At 42.5% G+C, this 21573-nt stretch overlaps 2 protein-coding genes across 5 annotated transcripts in view; one reads left to right on the forward strand and one right to left on the reverse strand.

Annotated features, from left to right (window-relative positions):
• Window positions 1–21573, reverse strand: part of LOC128874576 (N-alpha-acetyltransferase 15, NatA auxiliary subunit) — a 49601-nt gene that overhangs the window by 24927 nt on the left and 3101 nt on the right. The gene's annotated exons all lie outside the window — the stretch shown is intronic.
• On the forward strand, window positions 511–21571 carry LOC128874574 (uncharacterized). Of its 3 annotated transcripts, XM_054119413.1 has the most exons (3): window positions 511–998; window positions 1243–1484; window positions 16810–21571. In XM_054119413.1, the coding sequence occupies exon 3, from the start codon at window positions 16810–16812 to the stop codon at window positions 19942–19944; it is 3135 nt and encodes a 1044-aa protein (XP_053975388.1). In that variant the 5' UTR covers window positions 511–998; window positions 1243–1484; the 3' UTR covers window positions 19945–21571. The 3 variants fall into 3 exon arrangements, with proteins under 3 accessions (XP_053975388.1, XP_053975389.1, XP_053975390.1); XM_054119414.1 differs by lacking the exons at window positions 511–998; window positions 1243–1484 and adding an exon at window positions 14227–15361; XM_054119415.1 differs by lacking the exons at window positions 511–998; window positions 1243–1484 and adding an exon at window positions 15354–15496.

A 21573-nucleotide genomic window follows, 5' to 3' on the forward strand; every position in this document is an offset into this window, starting at 1 on the left:
GTATATGAGCCGTTCACTGCGCAAATCGATTAACTCCATTTATTGAAAATTCTTAAATTTAAGTGTCAAAGCACTTGGTATAGACAACTTTTTATATTTATAATAACTTTCCTGAATAATAAAGATTAACACCATTAAATGACAAAATGTCTTTGGCCATTGAATAATAAATAATTGATTCCAGAGGTCATTTTGATCGCATTTCTCAGCTTTATGTTTTATGGAGTTAATCGATTTGTGGAATGAACGGCTCATATCTCTAAGATATGCAATTATTTGGAGACAGACGCAGGAGTTTCATTCGTCGCTGCATCCACCAAAATATACACGTGTAATTCTCTTCAAAAAGATGTTTAGATCAGCTCGAACGAAAGAATGAAGATAACTCTGACAAAAATGCATCTCAACAAGGATGCAACTGCCAACGTTTCCGACTGCGTAAGGTGCGCGTAGGAGTATTCGAGGGAGGCCGGTTAATTACATTTCCCGCGGTTCGCGAGACCAATTCGTGGCAGTCGAGGGGGAGGGACAGCCGCTCGGATCGGATGCAAAAAGGAAGGGTGAAAGAGGCGTGCAAAGCGGAACAACGTGATCGTCTGGCTCGGCAGTCGTAGGTGAGCGTCGCGACACACACGAGCGTGGTCCCTTCACGCTAGTAACACGCGGTCTGGAGTCGTTCACGCGCCGTGTTCGGTCCACAACGGTTCGAATAAGCCTCGCTAACTGGCCGCCGTGTGTCAGAGAGTGGGACACTGGCGCAGGGCCAGTAGGATCCACCGATATAAAGATCTGCGGTCACGCGGCAACTCGTTTGTTCATCGTCCCAAGTGCAGCGAGTGGACAGCCCCCGCAAACTGGTTCCGTGCGCGTTATGGCCTCGTCTCCGTAAAACGAAGCTGTCAGACCTCGACTCGAGCTTCCCAAACGAATCTGTGATTTTCTTTCACGTGTTCTTCGCAGAAAGGCAAAATTTTATTCGATCAGACAACGAAGAAAACGTATAGCAATTCTTATTTTTACTTAATCCATTCTTTCTATGATCTTAGACTGAATCTTTTGCACTCGAACTTTCTTGGCTGCAAATCTAACTCTGAATTATAAAAGTGCCGTGTATTGCTTGCCACAGAGGCATGATCAGTGCCTGTGAAGAGTATTTCGAGTGCAAAGAGTTAAAATCGTCTTTTCTATTTCCTTTTATGACTCTACCTTTCTTCGAATAAGAATTTTGCCCTCCTCTGCTAGCGAAGAAACGGAATCGAGAATCCCCCGGTGGAAAATCCCGCGAGTCCCCGTTTTCATTCACGCAATCGTTCAGTGGCAATCGTGGAAGAGTGATATCCGCGGGGACGAGTTTATCACTGGCTGGTTCCGTGACAGAACGTGTGACATCGTGATCTATCGAGAGTATCGGACGTAGTATCGTTTTCCAAGTAAGAAGAGAATCGTCAGGAATCCACGATAAAAGGCTCGCATCTAACGGGAAAGTACGTACGTCCGTTTCCTGGTATTTAGATCTTCATGTTCGATTTACGCTTTTCACCTACGCGCACGAGCGTCCGTGGAAATTTATATAACGGGCTCTCCGTGAATCATCGTAGCGGTTCTCGCGTGTCCAACGAGATTTACCGTGGCGGAGTGTTAAAAGATCGCGAGTCCTTGCGCATTCCGGCATGAATATTTATCGAGGATTATTTTTTTTTCGATACGTGTAATTACTTTCAAGCGCGGGAGAAAAAAAAAGTCGCGGCTCGAATGCAATTGGACGTAATGATAGGAGGAGAACCGGATCGAAGGACTCGAATAATGAATGATCAATGAACTTAGCGATACTATTCCGTCCGCCACGGGGCTTTCACAAATCGACGATGCGAAGTATTCCCGGTGCAACTCGTAGCATTTAGATAAGGAATGTGTCGGCTTGATGGACGGATAAGCTGAATTTTCACCGCGACTCTTCTCGATCATTTTTTTTTTTTTTTTTAATGAAATCGTTTGGGAAATGGTGATCAGTTTATAGCGAGGTTTCTAGTGTGCTAACTGTGTGTGCGTGCTGGGGATATTCGTTTAAGATTTTTTATCTTTGCACTGAACATGTCAAGAGATAGAAAGTAACCTGATCGAAATAGTTTCTGATTCTTTATCATTCATCCTAGGATGACTTCTGTTGAATTTTACTTCGCTGTTTAAGAAACTGTTTGGTCTGTGTGTGAAACCAATAAAATTCGTGCGCGGTTAATTGGTTAGTCACCCAGAGCAAGACTGCACCATCGAGATTAAACTTTCTCCTCGAGAGATAAAAATTATCAAAAATGAAATGAAAGTTCCAAACAAGACTTTTCGGTCTTGTTTGGAACTTTCTCAGGACAACTTAGTTCCGTTGAACGATAATTATAAAATTCTGTATACAACAAGAAGTGTTGATCACTCTGAAGAAAGCAACAGCTTAATCGTGTAGCAAGGTCCACATTGAAAAGTCTGAGTGATAAGGCTGCAACGAAACCACGTGATGGTTAGAGAGTATTCGATAGGTCCAGACCTCAGACTTTCTCCAATCCTTGCGATATTTCTATTCGTATGATTCTACGCTGTTTTCATTTCACCCAACATTTTCTCCGCGATTTGAAAACATTCTACTGTTTGTTCTACACCTAGGAATACCTCTGACACCTAATGTTTTTTCTTCAAACTCCCAGTGTCCTACCTCTCAAACTTCTCTTCCCTACAAAGCTTCTTGTACTCAGCCGTTTTTCGTTTCATATTTTCAAATTAGACTCACGTTTAGGGTTAGTTCGAAGAACAACCATTCACCGATCCCCCTCGCTTCACTTTCTCTGCGCATGTACTCGAATCTGCACACGTTTCTCCCTCGTTACGCTAAACGGAGTCGTTAAATAAATCAAAAAATAAAATTGAATCCCGGCAGGACGCTTCCGAGAAACGTTGCCTGTCACCGACGGGATGTAGATTATTATTGTTCATAAATAGAGGGAAGATTATATTGAGCACAGGGGAAACGTTTCCCGCGTCCCCAACGCGGAAACAACTTCCATCGGTTCGTCGTGAAAATCTACGTAGCCGCACTGGAAACAGAGAAACGCAGCTCGCGGTGCTGTCAATGTTCTACGCGTTCCCTGTACGGTCGTCGGCTGTTAATAGCATCCGGTCAGTTCACGAAAGTTAAGATTTCCGGCAGATCGCTGCAACCCGCGCAGAAACTCGTCTATGCGTTCGTTTAATTACAGATTTGTCATTAATGCAACGGGGACCGTTGTGCTTCCTATTCGACGTTTAAGCACTTTCACTTTAACATAACTGTGTCGATGAGAAGCATCACAAAAAAGCACGTGGTTGCCGTTTTTGCAACGTGTAACGGGCCACGGTGGATCTAGCGCCAACGCGAGATACACTTCCGATTACGAGCTCTTAATGGACAGAAAGTTGTTTCATGGAGATTGAACGACCCGCGTGCAACGCTTCTTGCGAAGTTTGGGAGTTTATAAGAAGATAAATGTTGCGCTATTTGTAACAGATACGGTGCACTAGTGGACTTTGGATTGTTAATTGGACAGAGTGATCTTTGCTTTAATTCGAGTGCTGGAAGTATCTACATGTCTATGATATTTTACATAATCAAGTTTCAATCAAGATTTTACTTACAAATTTTTTAAATACATCTCTCAACGTCATTGTACCTTTCTTACTAGTTAACACTCATTCACTGTCAACTACAAGATATCTCGTGGTAGAGGAACACTGTCGGTCAAAAGTATGTAGACATACACGTTGAACGCCAGACTGAAACTCGTGACAATTTCTACGAGGTTCAAATTTTGTCTAGAGACAATGGAAAAGTAAGAATCTTATACAGATTTATTTTTATTAAATGACTTCCTCTAGTTCCTTAATGAAATGTCCTCTCAACCACTTCTGAGTCACACGTGTTAATTTTGATAACTATCTGACAAAGTCATGAGATCATTCGTGGGTTTAATAAACTATCCATGACAATAAAAATGATATTATACAAATAATAACTTAGACGTTACGGTTATAACATATTAATTATATATCTTGGCACCCAGGACAAGATGCTTTAAATTTACCGGGCAGTGAATGGGTTAAGGTTCAAGAATGCCCGTTTTCGTCTTGAGATTTATCAGTTAGTATGCGCACGTGTTATTGTTGCACATCCTGATTCCTTTGTCCCGATGCTTAACGTTCAACAACTCGTTGGAGCACTTCTCCGCGTGCAGATAAATGACAATTACCTGCACGTGTCTGCTCGGTACATTCAAAATACAGGCGGAATTCCAAAACCATCACAGAGGCAAACCGAAGACAACAGAGAAACTTGATAAAAAAAATTCATACAAACGTACGTCCGGTTTCACTCTGCATGCAAATTACCAATTCTGTGCCATAGTGACCAGTGGGAAGTTCTTTTATCATTTTTGTATGCTGAGTTCACCCCGTGAAGTTGTGATCAAATTTCATAAAACTCTTTGTGCAAACTCAATCATTCTGAATAAAACATTTTCCTGCTACTTACTCGCTAAAATAGCAGACACTTCTTCCGTGGAGAAACACGTGTAACCATTGCGAACAATTGCGTGAACCTTTTATATTACTCTGGGAAATTAATAGTGATCTCATTTCAATCACCGTAATACTTTAATCGAGTGTTCGAATACAGAGAAACTCGACGAGCCGTTCCAACCCGATTCTTAATTTTAAACTTAGTGGCAGCGATGCGTGTCACTAAACGTAAGTGATCGATCGTTACTTTCTGTATCTCGCGGATGAAACCTATCGGCAAATCAAACGCATCGTCGAGCGATTAAATTGGAATTGTAACAAACGACTGTGCTCGTTTCACGATTATTCTTGCTGTGAACTTTCGAGCTCGTTGAGCAACGCGTCCTTGCTTCTAAGATCGGTGCGTGATACAAAGACGAGGTAAATCGCGATCTAGAAATCTAATTTTCATCGAGGATCCCTCCTACCATCTCGTTGAAGATGTAAACGTGAGGTGTAAACTTGGAAAGGAGAACGAAAATATCTATTCATTCTTTTTGTAATTAATTCTTATTTCTAACGTTTTGCTTAGAAAATTTGTTTTCAAATACGAATTTTTCGGATTTCCGAGGTACGTGATTCGGCTGCGCAAAGACAGGATCGCGTTGATCGGAGCACCGGAACCACAACCACTTATCAACTTACGCAATTTGCTCTTTATGTTGAACGACGGAGGGAAAAAGAGTCATAACCGCACAGAGAAAGTGGCACGTCTAGCAATATAAATCGTAGCTTGTAACTCTAAACGGCTTATCAACGAGAATAGGGTCGAACATGTTTCCCAACGTGGAATTTGAAATCGGAGCACTACGAGGGTGCTGGAACCAGCACGTCGGGATGATTGTTTTTTAAGAAATTCAGCTATGATTTACTTTGGAGCTATGACACTCGGATTGGAATCTTAACACGTTCGCGACCGACAGATATTTTACGTTTCTAATATCGAGTACTGACGAAAATAATAACATTCTGGAGCTGGACATCGTAAATTTGTATTGTTAGAGCGAAGATAAAAGTTACAAAATATGTTTCGAAATATCAATGTTGTAAGTATGTAGCGTCTAAAATAAAAAGGATTTTCATAATTCTCTCATAACCAGGAATAGAATTTGAAGTGACGTGAATTCACGTCAACGGTCGCAAATGTGTTAACTTAATAAAATTGCAATCTGGAGTTGTAAGATTCTTGATAACATTGATGACATGGAAACGGATGTTTATAAAGTAGAACACATTTTCTGGGCGACGATAAAAACGTCTAAAATGAAAATCAAGCTACAAATTACTGGTCAACCACCAGCGTACGTAGCTAATAAATTCTTATTACGACCCAGAGTACAGGGGACGAAGCAAGAGTAAACGAGAAGAAAAAATGTAAAGCATAGACCTTGGAGCACAACCTTCGTCTCGCTCAGCTTTCCCTCTATCATCCAGCGCAGTGGTCCTTAATTGCGTCTATCAGGACGCGCGATATACAACAACCTCAGCAGGGTCAATTCCACCGTGGGAATGCGAGCGAGTATGAAAAACGTAGTGTCGACTGTGGAACGTGGTGAACGACAAAAAAAAAAATTGAATCAGCGGGAAATCGAATGTGCGCGTCAGGAGACAGCAATCCAGCTGTGATTCATCCACTGCGAACCTGTTTAATCCGTCAAACGATAAACAGTGCAGTCTTGAACAGGAAAGTGCTATTACAGAAGGAATTCTGGTCTATCGCACGTGAAAAATCGACTTTCTTGTTGCATTTTCTAATAGCTTGGGATCTTAAAGGGATGTGGGTTGAAAGAATTAAAATTAGGAAATCTACAAGAATTTTTTTCAAACGGTAAAAGTGCATAAATATGTATGGATCGAGGCTTTAAAAATATGTTTTGCCAGACAGGTATCAAGTACGCGCATTGAAACTGGCAAAAATAAACAATTTTATTTATTGATTTGGTGATTTTATTGCCATAATGAGACAAAATTAAAGAAATATACGAATTCGAGAACACTAGTGAACTGGGAAGATATATCTTGGTTGATATTTATGTTCGATAATCGGAATTTTTTATGAAGGTTATTCCACTATTGAGCAAAATTTCGTGACACATTAACCGATGATCGATAGCACTGCCATCACGAAAACGCATTTCATAAGCGAAAAGAAGAGTTTCTCTTATATCGTGGACATCACCCGGGGTCATCTTTATAGTTTCGCGTATCTTGTAAATTGAGCAAGTAAGGTGAAAGGGCGAGGTTCAAATGAATTGCTGTTTTGCAAGCTAACCCCAGATTTAAATCTTTATTAGGTACAAAAAGGAGGTAAAATTAAATTAAGCGACTGGATATATTTTTTCTTTGAAGATTAAACTCGTAATATTTTGCAACCAAAGTTTCGATCATACCGCGTGGCACTAACTTTCGTCTCACGAAATTCCAAAATGGCTCCAGAGAAGAATACCTCTTCATCAACAGTCGAGATGACGACTCCTTCGTCGGTTGCAACAAGTACAATTTCAAGGATCGTTAGGAATGGTTAAGAAACCGATTCAGTAGACCGTAGAGAGTCCTTGGTGTAAACAAGGTATATTAAATGTTAATAATCGCTGTAGGAGCGGCTAATCGCCGGCTAATTGGAAGATGGCGGTTAATTGGATGAAACTAGAGGCCTAGGGATCGATTTCTGCCTAACATGGACATTTCAATCGGGACGTCTATTTCAGGTGTCGCGACGTAAGGTCGCCCTACGAATCCGTTCTTTCTTAAAATAAATGGTCGACTTCGATCTATACTAGAGGCTCGTACGCTTTTGAGTGCAGGCAAACGTGCGAACGGACAGGAACGAAAAATCGTACGCAAACGTGCTGATGAAATTAGCGGGGACGTATTTATTGTACTTATTATTGTACCGTTGGATTTTCTGAGTAAAGTTCTAAGTCGAACCGAAGCTCGATGCTACTCCTAACTGCGCCATTTTCGAGCTAGAAACGTTTTCCAAATATAAAAATGTATATAAGGAATTATAAACGTAAGTGTAAACCGCTTTCTTCAGAAATGCATTAATTACAAATAAATTATTCAGCCGTACAACGTCGCCAAGAAATCATTGCGCTATGTCCTTATTCGTTGATGTAGTTTATTGGATGCAAGATTAACCAGACATTATTAAATATTAATTTCTTTGGTGTTTAGTAACTAGCAACTAGCAATTGCCCCTATACACCATTTGCCGATTACCCTGTTTAATATACAATAATTAGGACTGGCGCGCGTGGAATCAGAAAATATCACGTATAAAATGATAATGTGCGCTTAATGTATTCCGCAAGGTTTGGTTTTATAGCTTTCAAAATATTGGTGACTTCACTTGAACGAGTCTCCAATTATATCTCGAGATATTATCTCTCGATCGCATTTCGAGCCGGAGATCCGTAAAACAATTTTTTAGCCGGGGGAAACCCGCCCGTGCCCTTGCCGATGGGAACAAAATTTCGTCATTTGTTTACAACAATAAATCCGTGGAAAAAATGTTGAACGACGGATGATGATGCGTTCGCAATGGAAAAAATTGGGCCGTTAACCTTGTCTGACCGGTACAGCCTTTACAAGTCGCAACAAAAACGTAAACCGGTACTGGCTGCGTGCGCCATACGACTCTGGATAACCAATGCACAATACAGATTCAACGTTTGCAATAACATTGAAATTTCGTGAACTTCTATTACGATTTGGTAGGTGGTATTCGAAGGCTTGCAAACAAAAGCCATCCATTAACCCTTTGATTGCGAAGGGTGTGTTACGCCTTCTAGAAATGGACTCAGAGAAATATTTGTATTCTTCAAATCAATTTTTTAAAAATATCAGGTTATAAGGGATGATGAGACGAAACCTTTTTACATTTACAGTTTATTCATAGGACGCTTAGGTTCGAAAATAAAAATCGAAAAGTAAGAAGTTCGTTGGAAAAATTGAATTTCAAGAAAAAGGTCTTCTAAGTTTTCAATTTTTATCTCTGAAACTAAACGTCGTATGAATAAACTATAAATATAAAAAAGTTCCGTCTTATGATTCCGTATAAGCTAATATTTTTGTTAAATTCACACCGTTATGCCTCTCAGAATTTCCACCAAAAATCCTGGATATGGCCTTGGACCTGGGACCCATAGCATATCACTTCGAGATCATAAGTTTAACAAAAGTTACTCAATGAACTTAATCGATGTAATCAAAATTCGTTTTTCCTCGAGTGAATATTTTTGTGAATACACATGAAGTTTGTACCGCCAGTTTCTGAATACTGTGCATTTCGTTCGTTCCAATTTCCAATCGCAAGCACTGAAGTATGTTGACAGAGGTATCGTCAGCTGCATCCGAACACGTTCGTCGGAAAAAGAAGCGAGACGACCAGTCGCGTTCTTGCACGTAATACCACCGTTAAAGGAGCTGAGGTAGTCGAGAGAGGAGAATAATCCAGCAGAGTCTCGGGATGAACGAGACGAGCATATTATGCAAGCGAGAGTTGCCTTGCAGAGCAAGCCGGTCAATGCCAAGGCGTTCCACTATGGTCGCTACTACTCGTCTCTGTCAGTCTGACGCTACCGTAATCTCATCACTGATAACTTCACCTCGCGAAGTCGATGAATCTGCATCGATACGCGCGGAATCGCTGATCGTCGTGTTTGCCCGAAGGCGAATTAACGCGGCACGGTGCCAGCTAACAACGAATCCAAGAAACGACACCTTGAAGCGCTAAGGTTAACAGAATTTCAGGGTGAAACGAATAAACTTCGTAAACGATTTATACACCAATGTACCAAATTTGGAATTTGGATTTTAGACTGAGATTGGCACATTGTGACCTAAATTGACCTAAAGTGACAACTGCACGGTCACCAGACCTACCGGTCCGATATTTAATGATAAAATTGAATTTAGAGAACTCAAATTATTATTCGCTTCAATATTAACTACTTATTTTTCTAAAATTACGAGAAAATGATTCTTCTATTTATACAATCACGAATAACGAGATAACACATTTTAACCCTCTATGGGCCTGATATTTGTTCTGCAAACAACTTGCAAAGCATTTACTTTGATACTTCAGGTTGATTGTGCTGCTAATCGTCATCGATATTGTTATTGACTATCAGAAACATTATATAATTAAGACGTGTTCGTCAACTTGTGAAAAAGAACTCAAATTATTTGGTAAAATGTCGATATATTAGTATGTGACCTGAAAGTTACAGGTGCTCATAAGGGGTTAAACTTTCATTCATAAAGCGTTCAGAGTGACTATGGCTACAAGTGCCCATAAGAGCGAACATGTTATACGATTTTTCAATCCATTCGACACAATCTCGAGCCAACAATTTCTGATACTTATGAAGGTTTGGCTTGACACAGTTTGCGCGAGCAAGGCGTGTGAACCTCTTCACGAGAGAAACAGATAACCGGCTTCATAATTTTAGACGTCGCGACAAAGATAAGCGGCAGTGGTTACAGCTTTCACCGTTTGTTACGTAAACGCGAGGCAACAAACTATACGATACAGGGAAAATTTGAAACTAAACGAAATTTCGGATGATAAGGCCTCGTCCTTCGCTTTGAGGACACAATTCTCCAACGAATGGTGTCTTTATACTCTTATAGTGAATGTTTGGAATTGGAAAAGGGGGAATAATTGAAAATTATCCTACCAATGAAGTATTATCGAATGGCATGGGATCAATTTTAAAAAGAAAGGAAGCTAAGACAAACACCTACTCGACGAAGACCTAACATACCGGAACATTGTTTTTTTGAATGTTCTTTATTCGTTGATATACTCAGTTAACATTTAGAAGAAAAAATATTAAAATCAGGTTTGGAGCAAGAAAGAAGTCTCACCTGGAATCGAAAGGGCGAAACGCCTACCGAACTTCTAGCACACCTTAATAACGACCAACATTTTACTCGAGCAAATAAAGAAACGAGTAGGTAAATTCCATTAATTTACAATGCTTAATTCTGTCCAACGGACAACGGAGAGCAAGCTTTCTGTCATAACAGGAAGCATACCTACAAGAGTGACGCACCGAAAGTTGCTCGCAGGCATTAGCACGGCGTTAAGGAATTAATGCTGCTCAACGAGCACAACGCGAAACAAAAAGGAAAGTAGCTGAAAGCGTAAACTGAATTGGATAACGGGTGGGTACGTGAGTCTTACGTGAGGTAAACCGTCGCGTGGAGCAACGTGTTGCGCGAAAGGGGCTTAAGGCTAGAGCCGTAACGGTGCTCGGAAAGAAACTAGAACAGATTTACTTTAAAACTTTATGACTACAATATCCCAGCTGACAGTGAGTCCAAAGGTCAAACACCGAGAAAATTCGACGTGCTCTAATTTTTGGTAGAACTCTCCAAACACTTGAACACTTTAAATAGCTGCAATCATAAGGACAACTGGTTCGAGAATTGACTCTCTGAGTAGATGCTGAGTAGTTTTAGTAGGCCTCTCAATCCTGCGAGTATTAACCCCTTGCACTCCAATGTCGAGTGTGACTCGACACCAGTTTTTATCTCAGGACCTCCTTTGTCGAGTCTCACTCAACATTCTTTCGTGTCCAAATTAATAGAAAAGGCCTGGAACATATAAACACGACCATTTAGATGGAAAGTCTCATTTCATTTCCGTACTACCCGAAGGAAAACACAAGGAAACTTCGGTTAGATCCAACTTTTCACTGCAACTATACTCCAGTACTCAAACTTACGAGTAACTTTAACGTTTCAGTAAAAATGCTCCAGTCCTCCAAGGCTCCGATTATCTCTAATGTTTCACTACAATTACAAGCACTCGAAGTCTTCGGGTAGATCTAATTTACCAGTAGAACTGCCCCATTATTCAAACGCCCAATATTCAGCCGACAAATGGTCGTTGGAACGATTGGAGCAACCTCTGGACCGGCTAGCCTTTCACTGCCTCGAACACCGTGCCTAACAGCTCAATGCCATTTTGTTGCACACTCGAGGCGCTTTTGACTACCTGCATTCAAGGCCGTGGCACTGTGTATGGCAGAGCCATTAAAGAAAGAAAGAACACACCACTCGGTCGTTATTTGTTGTCGGTTTAGTGACTTCAATTTTACTACCGCGACCGCTGATTCAAGTTTAAAGCGTATTTAATTTAACGCCACTCTAATGGCTCCGCGTAATGACCAATTTAGAGGGTCTTTCATAGTTCGTCGTGCCTGCTGCGCGTTTTAATTCGCGGCCATTCACTGTATCGTTTGGTCTTGATGAGACGGTTATTTTCAGCTCTCATTCCGCGTACCAGTTTCAAAGTAAACTATAAGCTCCTACGCTTTTACGATCTCGTGGTTCGATATATGTACCGAACACGTTTAAACATCAAATACTATCAAATACTATCTTATGTTAGATTAGCATACATCTCGAGTATCGAAGCATACTAGACTGAGAAACTTTCTCCGAAATTTAAATCGACGCTTTAGACAAATATCGTGTGCCATGAATTGTGTCTAACAAAAGTAACAAATGGTGATACATGACAGTGTTTAACGTCGAATGACATCTGTGTTTTCACAGAGTTGCGCATTAGCACACTCGGTACACAAGTGCAGCACTTTTGCCTGTAATATACTTTGTCTACACCAGGCGATACGGAACATTTAAAAAAAAAAAAAAAATGATTGTCCTTACCGCGACTAACTTTTTCCCCGACTTCTTTGAACAAATTGAGTTCGATCTAAAACTACGTCGGCACGACCAGAAAATCTTACTTCGAGAAACGATATTACGGCAGGCCTGGTCGTAACAGTACCATAATGGCACCTGGCACAAAGCGGGGACCGTTCTTCTTACATCACTCAAAATCGACGTTACGTCTCGCGGAACGCGCAAAATCGAACGTCTGACTATTTTGCAACTGATATTATCACGAAGAATCATCTATTTCCCATTTGCACTACCTAGAATAAACTATCCTCCTGCATTTTAAACGCAACTCGAACATTTTTATGCAAATCTCACTGCGCTAAATTACAGCGGAAACTTATTTCGTAATGACCGCTAGGATTAATAACACTTGAATATGATAGTATGTATAGAGGTTAATGGAGGTGTAAATTATAAAAAATTAATTCATGCAAACATGTCGAGGAAGTCATTCATTTATCAATGAAACGAATTGAAGCACTCGAAACGATTTACGAAAGGAGTTATTAACTTGAGAAAAATACGGAGTATAAAATGAACATAATGATGTACACTTACATGTAATACATCGATACGAAGTTAATCATAAATTGCGTTAATCGTAAGCATAAACCAGGAAATCGCGGTCGTTTAAATTCCCGCGCTGAATTACAAAAACGACCAACAGGGTCGTTGAAATCATCGGCGAGCATGCTTTAAGATTAATACGATTAAATCGATGCGGAATGCTGTCTTTGATACAGTAAAACATGTTGTCTTACACCCCTAACACAACGTGTAATCAGTCTGAGTATATCAGACAATCGCAGCACGTGTTGCTAATGGAAAACAAAATATTTGCATCCGTCGAGCAAAGAATACGTGAAAGGATTTACAGACTAAAGTATGTATCCTGTCGAATTTGATTAGGTGCTTTTGGGTAACAGTTAAACGTTTGAAAAATGGCACACCGGTCCTCGAAAAAAATTCCCAAAGATTGGCTTACTTTTAAGCCTGTCACTCACATGTTGCAACCTCTTTAATTCGTCACTGTGACGGTTTAAAAAAGTAATACGAAAACAATGGCATGTCGTGCAGATACACAAGAGGAGCTAATTAAAGAATATTTTACTAAGGAAACTTATTACCGAATTCAGTCAATTATCTATGTCACGCTACGAAAGAATTCAGACTCACTGTGCGTGGGCTTCATTCAAATTCCATATCGAGTAAAAAGTACGACAATAAGGCGACGCGAAAGTGAAAGCTCACGTTTCGACATCGTTTTTCGTCGCGTGAGTTCCACGTCGCACGACTTCGCATTAGGGCTGAGAGCACAGGAATAGTTTACCATTTGAAAATTAGATACTTCAGCTAAACTGGGAATATTTGAGTAGTCTAGTAACTCGATTGGAGTAGCGTTAGGAAAATAGTTCAATGACCCTTAGAGATTAAAAGTAGGATAACCTACTAAATGTAGGATAACCAAGGTGAAACGGTTTTACTGCTTTAAATTTTCAAACTTTGGCAAATTCTCATCCTCGAAGGCTTCGGTTAACTCAAATGTCTCGGTGCAAATCTTCCTACTCTCTGCAACATCCGAAAAACTTATTTTCAAGGATTAACGAATAGCATCTTCTCAGGGTAAGGACTTGCACGCAGTCCCAACCCTAACTCGCATTCCTCGTCAATCGATCGACAAAGGCAACGAAAGAAAGGCGTAGTCGGATCGTTTTAATCGTAACAAATCTTAGCCAGCCGACGACTTCGACTTCCTCCTTTCCAGCGCGGGACCGAGGGCGTGTCGCTTGGAAATGGCTCCACCTTTCCGAACGAGCGTCCTTGAGGGGCCCCGTTGCACCGAGAAAGGTGATGAAAACCGGCCAGTCACGTGTACCATGCCGGTGCGAGCGGCCGTCCGCCCTGCTATGACACGTTCCACTAGTTCTCTAACGAACACCCGTCGTGGCAAGAGCGTCTGCGAAATGGGACGCCACGGTAAAACGGGATCTCTTTAAAAAATCTACGGTGGTGCTTTGAAGTCACAAGAAAAAGTGGCAAAATTAACAAAATTAACTTTCAAAGTTAAACTGTTCTACTTCAAACCTTCGACCGCGTGTTACTTACTTTTATAGAGGCTTTCCCAAGTGAAATTCTCAGTGTTTGTGATGGTTAAGTGGTTTTGAACATGATAGTAACCATGGTGTACCAGGATACACTCTATTCGTTTTATTAGGGCTATTTAACTTGGGTTCTTCTTATTGAGCTGACTTGACAGACAAAGATGGGCAAAATTTACGCCTAAATAAACATTTCGGATAACGAGTGACACGCATACAACTGATAAATGCAATACAGGCTAAAGTCGACTGCTTCTCATCCACCACTGGCTGGATGTTGATAAGAATTCAAATTACAGAATTTAATCATTTTTCACGTTGGACAAATAAAAGCTTCTTTAAATGGTTGCTTAAAGAAGACCTGCAGATTAGCCTTTACAACTACACATATTTGGCCCTCTAAGTCTCCAATCGTTCTTAGGGTACGTTTTCCCGTCACGGAAATGGGATTCCGCCAATGGTGATCTAGTGGTCCACACGTGACGTATCGCTAATGCGTTTCGAATCGATCCGTCACGCGATCCGCGAATAACCGCTCAAAGTCACTGCTAGAACCGCGAGAGAAAGTGGAAACACGTGGAAGAGACTTCCTCGATCGGAATTGACCAAGTCGACTCGTGCTCCAGGCTTGATTAAGCCGTTATCAATAATCCAAGAGCGGAGGATGATTCGGATAGGCGTAAGAGCGATTAATAGTGTCTCCCCACGAGTCGATATCTGCGCAAAGGAATTTCACGATTCCGTCACGTTGCTTTTCGCGGATTAAAAGCCCGCTGGCGGAGTGAAATCGGTCACATTCGAAACGAGCACGTCGTCGAAGTGCTCCGCAACGAGTGGACGTGCGCGAACGCGAAAAGTTGAGTATCCTCGAGTCTCGGAAGAGTAAGGTCGGTCAATTACAGCTATTCAACGACGCACGAGAAACCCTGGCGAACGATAATCGTCCGACGGAATCGCCGACCGCTACGGAAACGGGGAGAAAGGTACTCTTTTATTCCGTGCAGCGTGTTATCAATGTGTTTGGTAGTTTAAAAAGACGTTTCCGACGGAGTGACTCCAGGGGAAACCGACACTAGCTGAGCTCGACGTTTCGTTGTCGGTTGGAGCAAGTTTCAGAGGTGAATCATACAAAATTGATACGGAGTTTACTCGTTAAACGTTTCGATCATTTAGGTTTTAGCTCTATTCTCTTTTGGTTCGATCATTTTACACGATTAAAAAAAAATAGTAATGATAATATCGAAGTGTAAGAACAGAATTGATATGAAAAGACGTATGAAAACAAGACGAAGCGTGGTAGATTTGCATTGCCTCTTCATAGCAGGAAGTAAATAATAGCATGTAAAACCGTATATGCTTAATGGACATTACACACAGAAGAAACGTGCAGTTAGAAGGCCGTTAACGTTTCGACCACGTGGCGCAATACAACACGCGCGATCGTGTAGAAGCGTACATACCGTGTTGTACGAATACGTGACATTGGTAGAATCACAAGTTGAATACCACGAGCCTTTGCATTTTATGTAGAGGAAATTTAAGAAAAGAAATAATGCATTTTTCAATTATGAGAAAAGTTAACGTTAATGTAATGTTATTTGTTTTATTTAGTTAAATAAGAACTATATTGGTTTACATTTGTTTGCATTTTTCTCTCCACAAAATGCAAATTCGTCCGACCTCACGTACTCGCATAAGTTATGTACACGCTTACGCGTGTTTTATTATTTATCGCTCCGAAAAGGACGACGCTCCACATGGTCGAAACGTAATCGACTCGACGAAGAGCACGTTTCTCTGTCGTCGCACTAATATCCTATTAGCATACTTGATTCCACAACATATCATCTGATAATTACTCGAACATGAATAAAAACACAATATTTATTATTATATATTAACATGAAAGCAGAACCATGCACATTTAAATGTACGAATGAGACAAAAATAAATTTATAAATTAGAAAGTACCATAATATTGACGAAAACGTTCTCCAGACTCACGATTGATAACTGACGAAGAGTTTCAAAACCGAGTTTCCCTCGAATCGAGATATTTCGTTGAAGTTAGGCGCCTCTAACTATAAATCGAATACACGTCGGAAACACGATGCCTCGTTACTCGAGCCACAGTTACTTCCGCGAGACGGACATAGCAATCCAATTCTCGATGGAAGCTAATGCATCGTGCACCGAGCGAATACAGAAACGCCACAGCTCAGTTTGTTGCTCGGTTGCAAGTCATTACTACGAGTCGGTGGTACTCCAGTGACCCGTGAATGTTTGTCGACCGTTCACCGACTGTTCACGAGGGAAAGGCGTGGCCCCCTACGGTCCCGCATTCCCGTATTATTGCAATTTGAGTCGAGCAACTAATTCTACTCGAAATATATTTGAAAAAACTAAAAAATATTTTTGGTACTTGTTTCAGATGATGCGGAAAGGACTCAATCCCTCAAAGCTCTTGCTGAGTGCAGCGCTATTAGCGACCTGCGCGTCGCTCGTTACATCGTCGTCTCTGAATAGGGAAAGGCGGCACCTCGGCAGCGAGAAATCTAGTCATCGACCAAGTAGTGCCCACACACCGTCGAGTCGGAGTTTCAAGTCATCGACCAGCAGGAGCAACGAGATAACTACAGAACCCGGAAGGAAAGTGTCGCACCGACTAATTGGAGGACACTTGAAAACCACTACTAACCGAGAACCATACGAAGTGCTCTGGGACGACGGGATTCTTCTCTCGTCGGCCGGAAACGGTCGCGAGTCCAAGCCTAGTCGCAAGGACGAGGACGACGAGAAGAAGACCCTCTCGCAGCAAGTGAAAGAGGGAAAGTACGGGCTTATACAGAACGAGATCTACAGAAATCGACCGAAACGGCCAGGTATAATCAGTTACACGAGCAATCCCGAGGTGCCCAAGGACACCCTCGATAATTTGGGTGGTCTCGATGAGGACGAGATCTGGCTGGCGGAGAACCACGTGCTCGTCCTCAGAGGCGGGAAATTTCCTGGTCATGAAACCACGCAGGGCAGCGGGGACGGCGAGACGACCTGGCCACCAATCGATGACTACAAAGCGCCCAGAAGACAGGTTAAGATACCCTCTAAGCCCAAAGTACCGCCGCCCTTTCCGGTTCAACTCACGGAGGGTGGACCCATACAGATCATCGGGCCGAACGGGACCAAGGAGATCGGAAATGGGACCGTGGACTTCAAGAAGGACCCACTGTTCGCGAAGGGACTGTTATCAGAGGACGGCCCACTCTTTGCCATTATATCGAATGGAACCATCGTAATGTCCAACGAGGACACGGAAAACATCACTTCCAGAGACAATGGAGTGAACTCTGATGTTCCGCCGGGCAATCTTCCGCCATTTTATCACGCCATACCACCAGGAGCCGTGTTTCTACCGCCGCCCAGTAATCAAACGGATTACGACGAGGAGGATCAATCTATTTACTATCCGCCGCCGTACAGCTTCCAGTATCAGCAGGACAACACAACCGCGGTACCACCTGGTCCTCTGGTCCCTGGAATCATCCTACCACCCCCGCCAGACTTCTTCTCCCCTCTAGAAGACAAGAAGACCACCAAGAAGTACACCAAACGCCCTGGAACCACCCCGTTACCAAGATCCAGACCGACGTATCTGCCACCAAGGAAACTCACCACTAAAAGATACAAGAGTACCACCATCGTGCCGGTCACCAAGCCAAGAACGATCGACGATGCATCAAACAACCTAAAACGTCGAACGACACTCAAGAACGCGACTCGTAATTCCATAGCCAGCACTCTGAGAACTGTTCCGTACACGCAAACCACAACGCTCGCACCTGAGAAGCCAACGACTCTGGACAATCCCGAGTTCTACAGCCTAGGTCCCATCACGGAGAACCGCGTGACCAACCAGGAGAACGTTCCCGAGAAGAACGAAGCCTGGTCAGGCCTGGTAACCAGTAAGACGATTCCTATAATGAGTTACTATACCACATCCACGCAGTCCACCTTGGAGAAGCCCGTGGAAGTAACGCCAGCCTCCATAAGAAGCATCGTCACCACTGGTAACCCAGAACGATCGCCCAGTCAAGCCTCCTACTACTTTTACGAGGAATCGAACGGCGAACCCACCGTCACCACCGATCCGATTTATTACAAAACCACGACGGAGTCGCCTTTCTACGAGACCGTGACCCAGCCACGTCCCGTGGAGAAGAAAAAACAGTACTACAGCGTCGAGACCGTTCCGTCGCAGGAAACCTCGAAGGACTACAGTTTGAAGTACGTCGACTCGGTGGTGAAAAACTCCGAACCAGTCCGCTACAGCGACTCAACGGTCACGCGATCCTCGTCGAGGTACGAGAGCGGCTCGACCAGGACTCAGGGTCAACGAATGCTCCCAGATCGCGCGCCTCTTTACTATCAGACCATATCTGCCCGCCCAGTCCAGCCTTATTACACCACGCCTAGGCCGCAGACCTACTACAGGCCTGACAAACCGAAACCTATCTACCAATATAGCTTCCAAGCGGCTGACTACTCGAAACGCGGCAATCAGAGAACCAACTATGCACAGCAACCGCAAAACCTTCCTTACAACGATTATCCAGAAGTGAAGGCCCCTGGTTACAACGAGCATCGATTCGATTACGAGCAGACCGAGTCCACCCAAAAGAGATTGAGACCAGAGAGCCTACCCTACAAAATCCAGCAGCCAGTTTACCCCTCGACGACTGCCAACTCGGTGATAAACACCACTCCCAATCCCCATCTCACTTATTACACCCACCAGGACGAGAAGCTCCTGGACGACGTCACGAAGGAGTACTTCACGATCTTCGGCAAGAAACTGCCGCACAAAGGTATGCCCAGCACCACTCCGATTTACGTGAAGTCGACCACGGAGAGGCCAGAATACGAGACGAACAGGTACGTCGAGAACGACTACAACAACGCAGAGGCACCCGTCTTCAAGACACCTAACGTGAAAGTGCACTATGGCGACCAGTCGCAGAAACCGTATTCCCTTAAAGATGACATTCTCGTCAACTACAGACAGCCTCTGCCTCCTATCGATCCGGACAGCGAGTTCATCACGGTGGTCGACCCTAATCGACAACAACCACCTAATTACAGGGTACCAGAACGAGACAGGGAGCCCCTGGCGCCTCTTCGAGCCTACGCGCCTGAACCCCTGGTGAACCCAGCGCATGGACCGTCGACGAATTATGTGCCCATAGCAGACTCTCCAGAGGAGCTCGACGAATCTTACCCACAATTGCCAATTTCTCTGGAGGATGATATAAAAGTCAACTATCGTGATCCACGACCCACCATCGATCCAGACGCGGAATTCATCGATCCTCTTCCCGTGCCAGAAAACAACCAGCCAGGGAAGCCAAAGGCCTACTTCGCATACAGATTGCCAGGCGATGGAGGTCATTTTTACTTCTTGACGCCCCAGGCTGTCGCCCAGAGGCCTGAGCGGAACACGGGGCACCTTTACTCAAAATCGAGGGGCACGAGACTGCTGAGACGTCGACGGCGACCTGGCAACGTTTGATCCTCCCACGCCATATAACCATTTAGGATTTACGAAGAAGACGTTCGTCGAGAGAGACGTATCGTTAGGATATTATTTATACGTGTAAATATTATACGCAACAGGGTTGGAAACGTTTTTAACCAGGTGACGAATAACGTTTCGGAAGTCCTTCGAGTGAATAAAGCTGTTCGAATAAACTGCTTTATCTATACAATTATCTAGTTCAACAATCGCTCGAATAAAAATGTTTTGTCTAGATAAAGATTGACTCGAATAAAAATGTTTTACCTGGATAATTATCTCGATAAAGATTTATTCGAATAACTTCCAACTCTGATATGCATCGACTAGAGTAGATGATTGTCAACGCCTTGCTTGCGTTATGAATGCTTAATTTATATGCGACCCTAACTATCCCCCCCCCCTACCCCCCACGAGCTTCAGATTACCGATGCAGACGCGAGATACTCGTTCGCGTGCGACGATAGGTGTGTTACGCGGTTATGAGCGATACTCCGTCGCGTACTCGCGCATTGTCTGTGATTAATGGTCGAGGTGAACGCGTACATGTACATAGTTAATGATTAACGATAGCGATAAGTCGTTCGTAGGTTGCACTGGCGGTCATTTTTTGTAGATCGTCGGTGCGAAATATAACGCGTCGTTCGATGAGCGTTAAATGGAGATTTCAAGCATGAAATTCTTCCAGAACTAGCGTTAAACTTTCGAAATACGGAGAAATACAGTCGCGTGGTCGAAACGAAATTAACTGACCACTGAAGGTCACCGAAGCATCTCCCACCGCTCTATGCTATCGGTACAACCTTCGAAATAGCCGATAATTCTCCGAGTGACGATTAAAGATACCCATTCGAACAGTAAGAATAGAGTAGCGTTATATAATTAAAATGTAATTCATTGGCCGCTCAAGGTCAACTCTCATCAGACGTCGTGCCAGACGCGATACCCACTTTCACGCCAGGCCATCTTGCCTCCTTATTTGAGAGACAAAGAGAATGTGCCTGCAGAATCGAGTTGCGCAGTAACTAATTATCTTTTCATTACTGACTCCTTCTGGTCAATGGAGATTATTAAAAAACAAAGTCGAACGCCCATAGGGGTCAATGACATCGGAAGAGTTAACGCTGTAAACATATCCGGTTGAGAGACTTAGTATTAGGAAAAACATCGAAACTCGAATGTAATATCGTTAATAGTGACATTTGATAGTGATTATTATTTTGTGTTAAATCTCTACTACTGCTATGTAAATTGTATCGATCAATTGCGAAACTGTACTACCGTTTGTTATAAAATCGTTCACGTAAAATAGTGTAAATATATACGTAGACCACTTTCAATGCTCTATTAAATATGTAAGACGTTATTGTTATTATACGATTAAACTAGTTTTGTAAAAGAAACTGAATCTTTTTAAAAGATGCATGACCTCCAATGTAATGCCAAGTTATCCTTGAAAGTTCAGTTATTTAAATTTGAAAATAAAATAAATAAATAAACAGTAAACTCCATCGTTTCAACTACCTGTTATACCTTGTGCACGTATGGAATATAAACAAATATACGCATCGTAGTTGTAGTCGATCGATAAAAAAAAAAGAAAAACAACATGCACGGAATGCAGAC

The sequence above is a fragment of the Hylaeus volcanicus genome, chromosome 4 (genome assembly GCF_026283585.1).
Source record: "Hylaeus volcanicus isolate JK05 chromosome 4, UHH_iyHylVolc1.0_haploid, whole genome shotgun sequence".
Classification (NCBI taxonomy): Eukaryota; Metazoa; Arthropoda; class Insecta; order Hymenoptera; family Colletidae; genus Hylaeus; species Hylaeus volcanicus.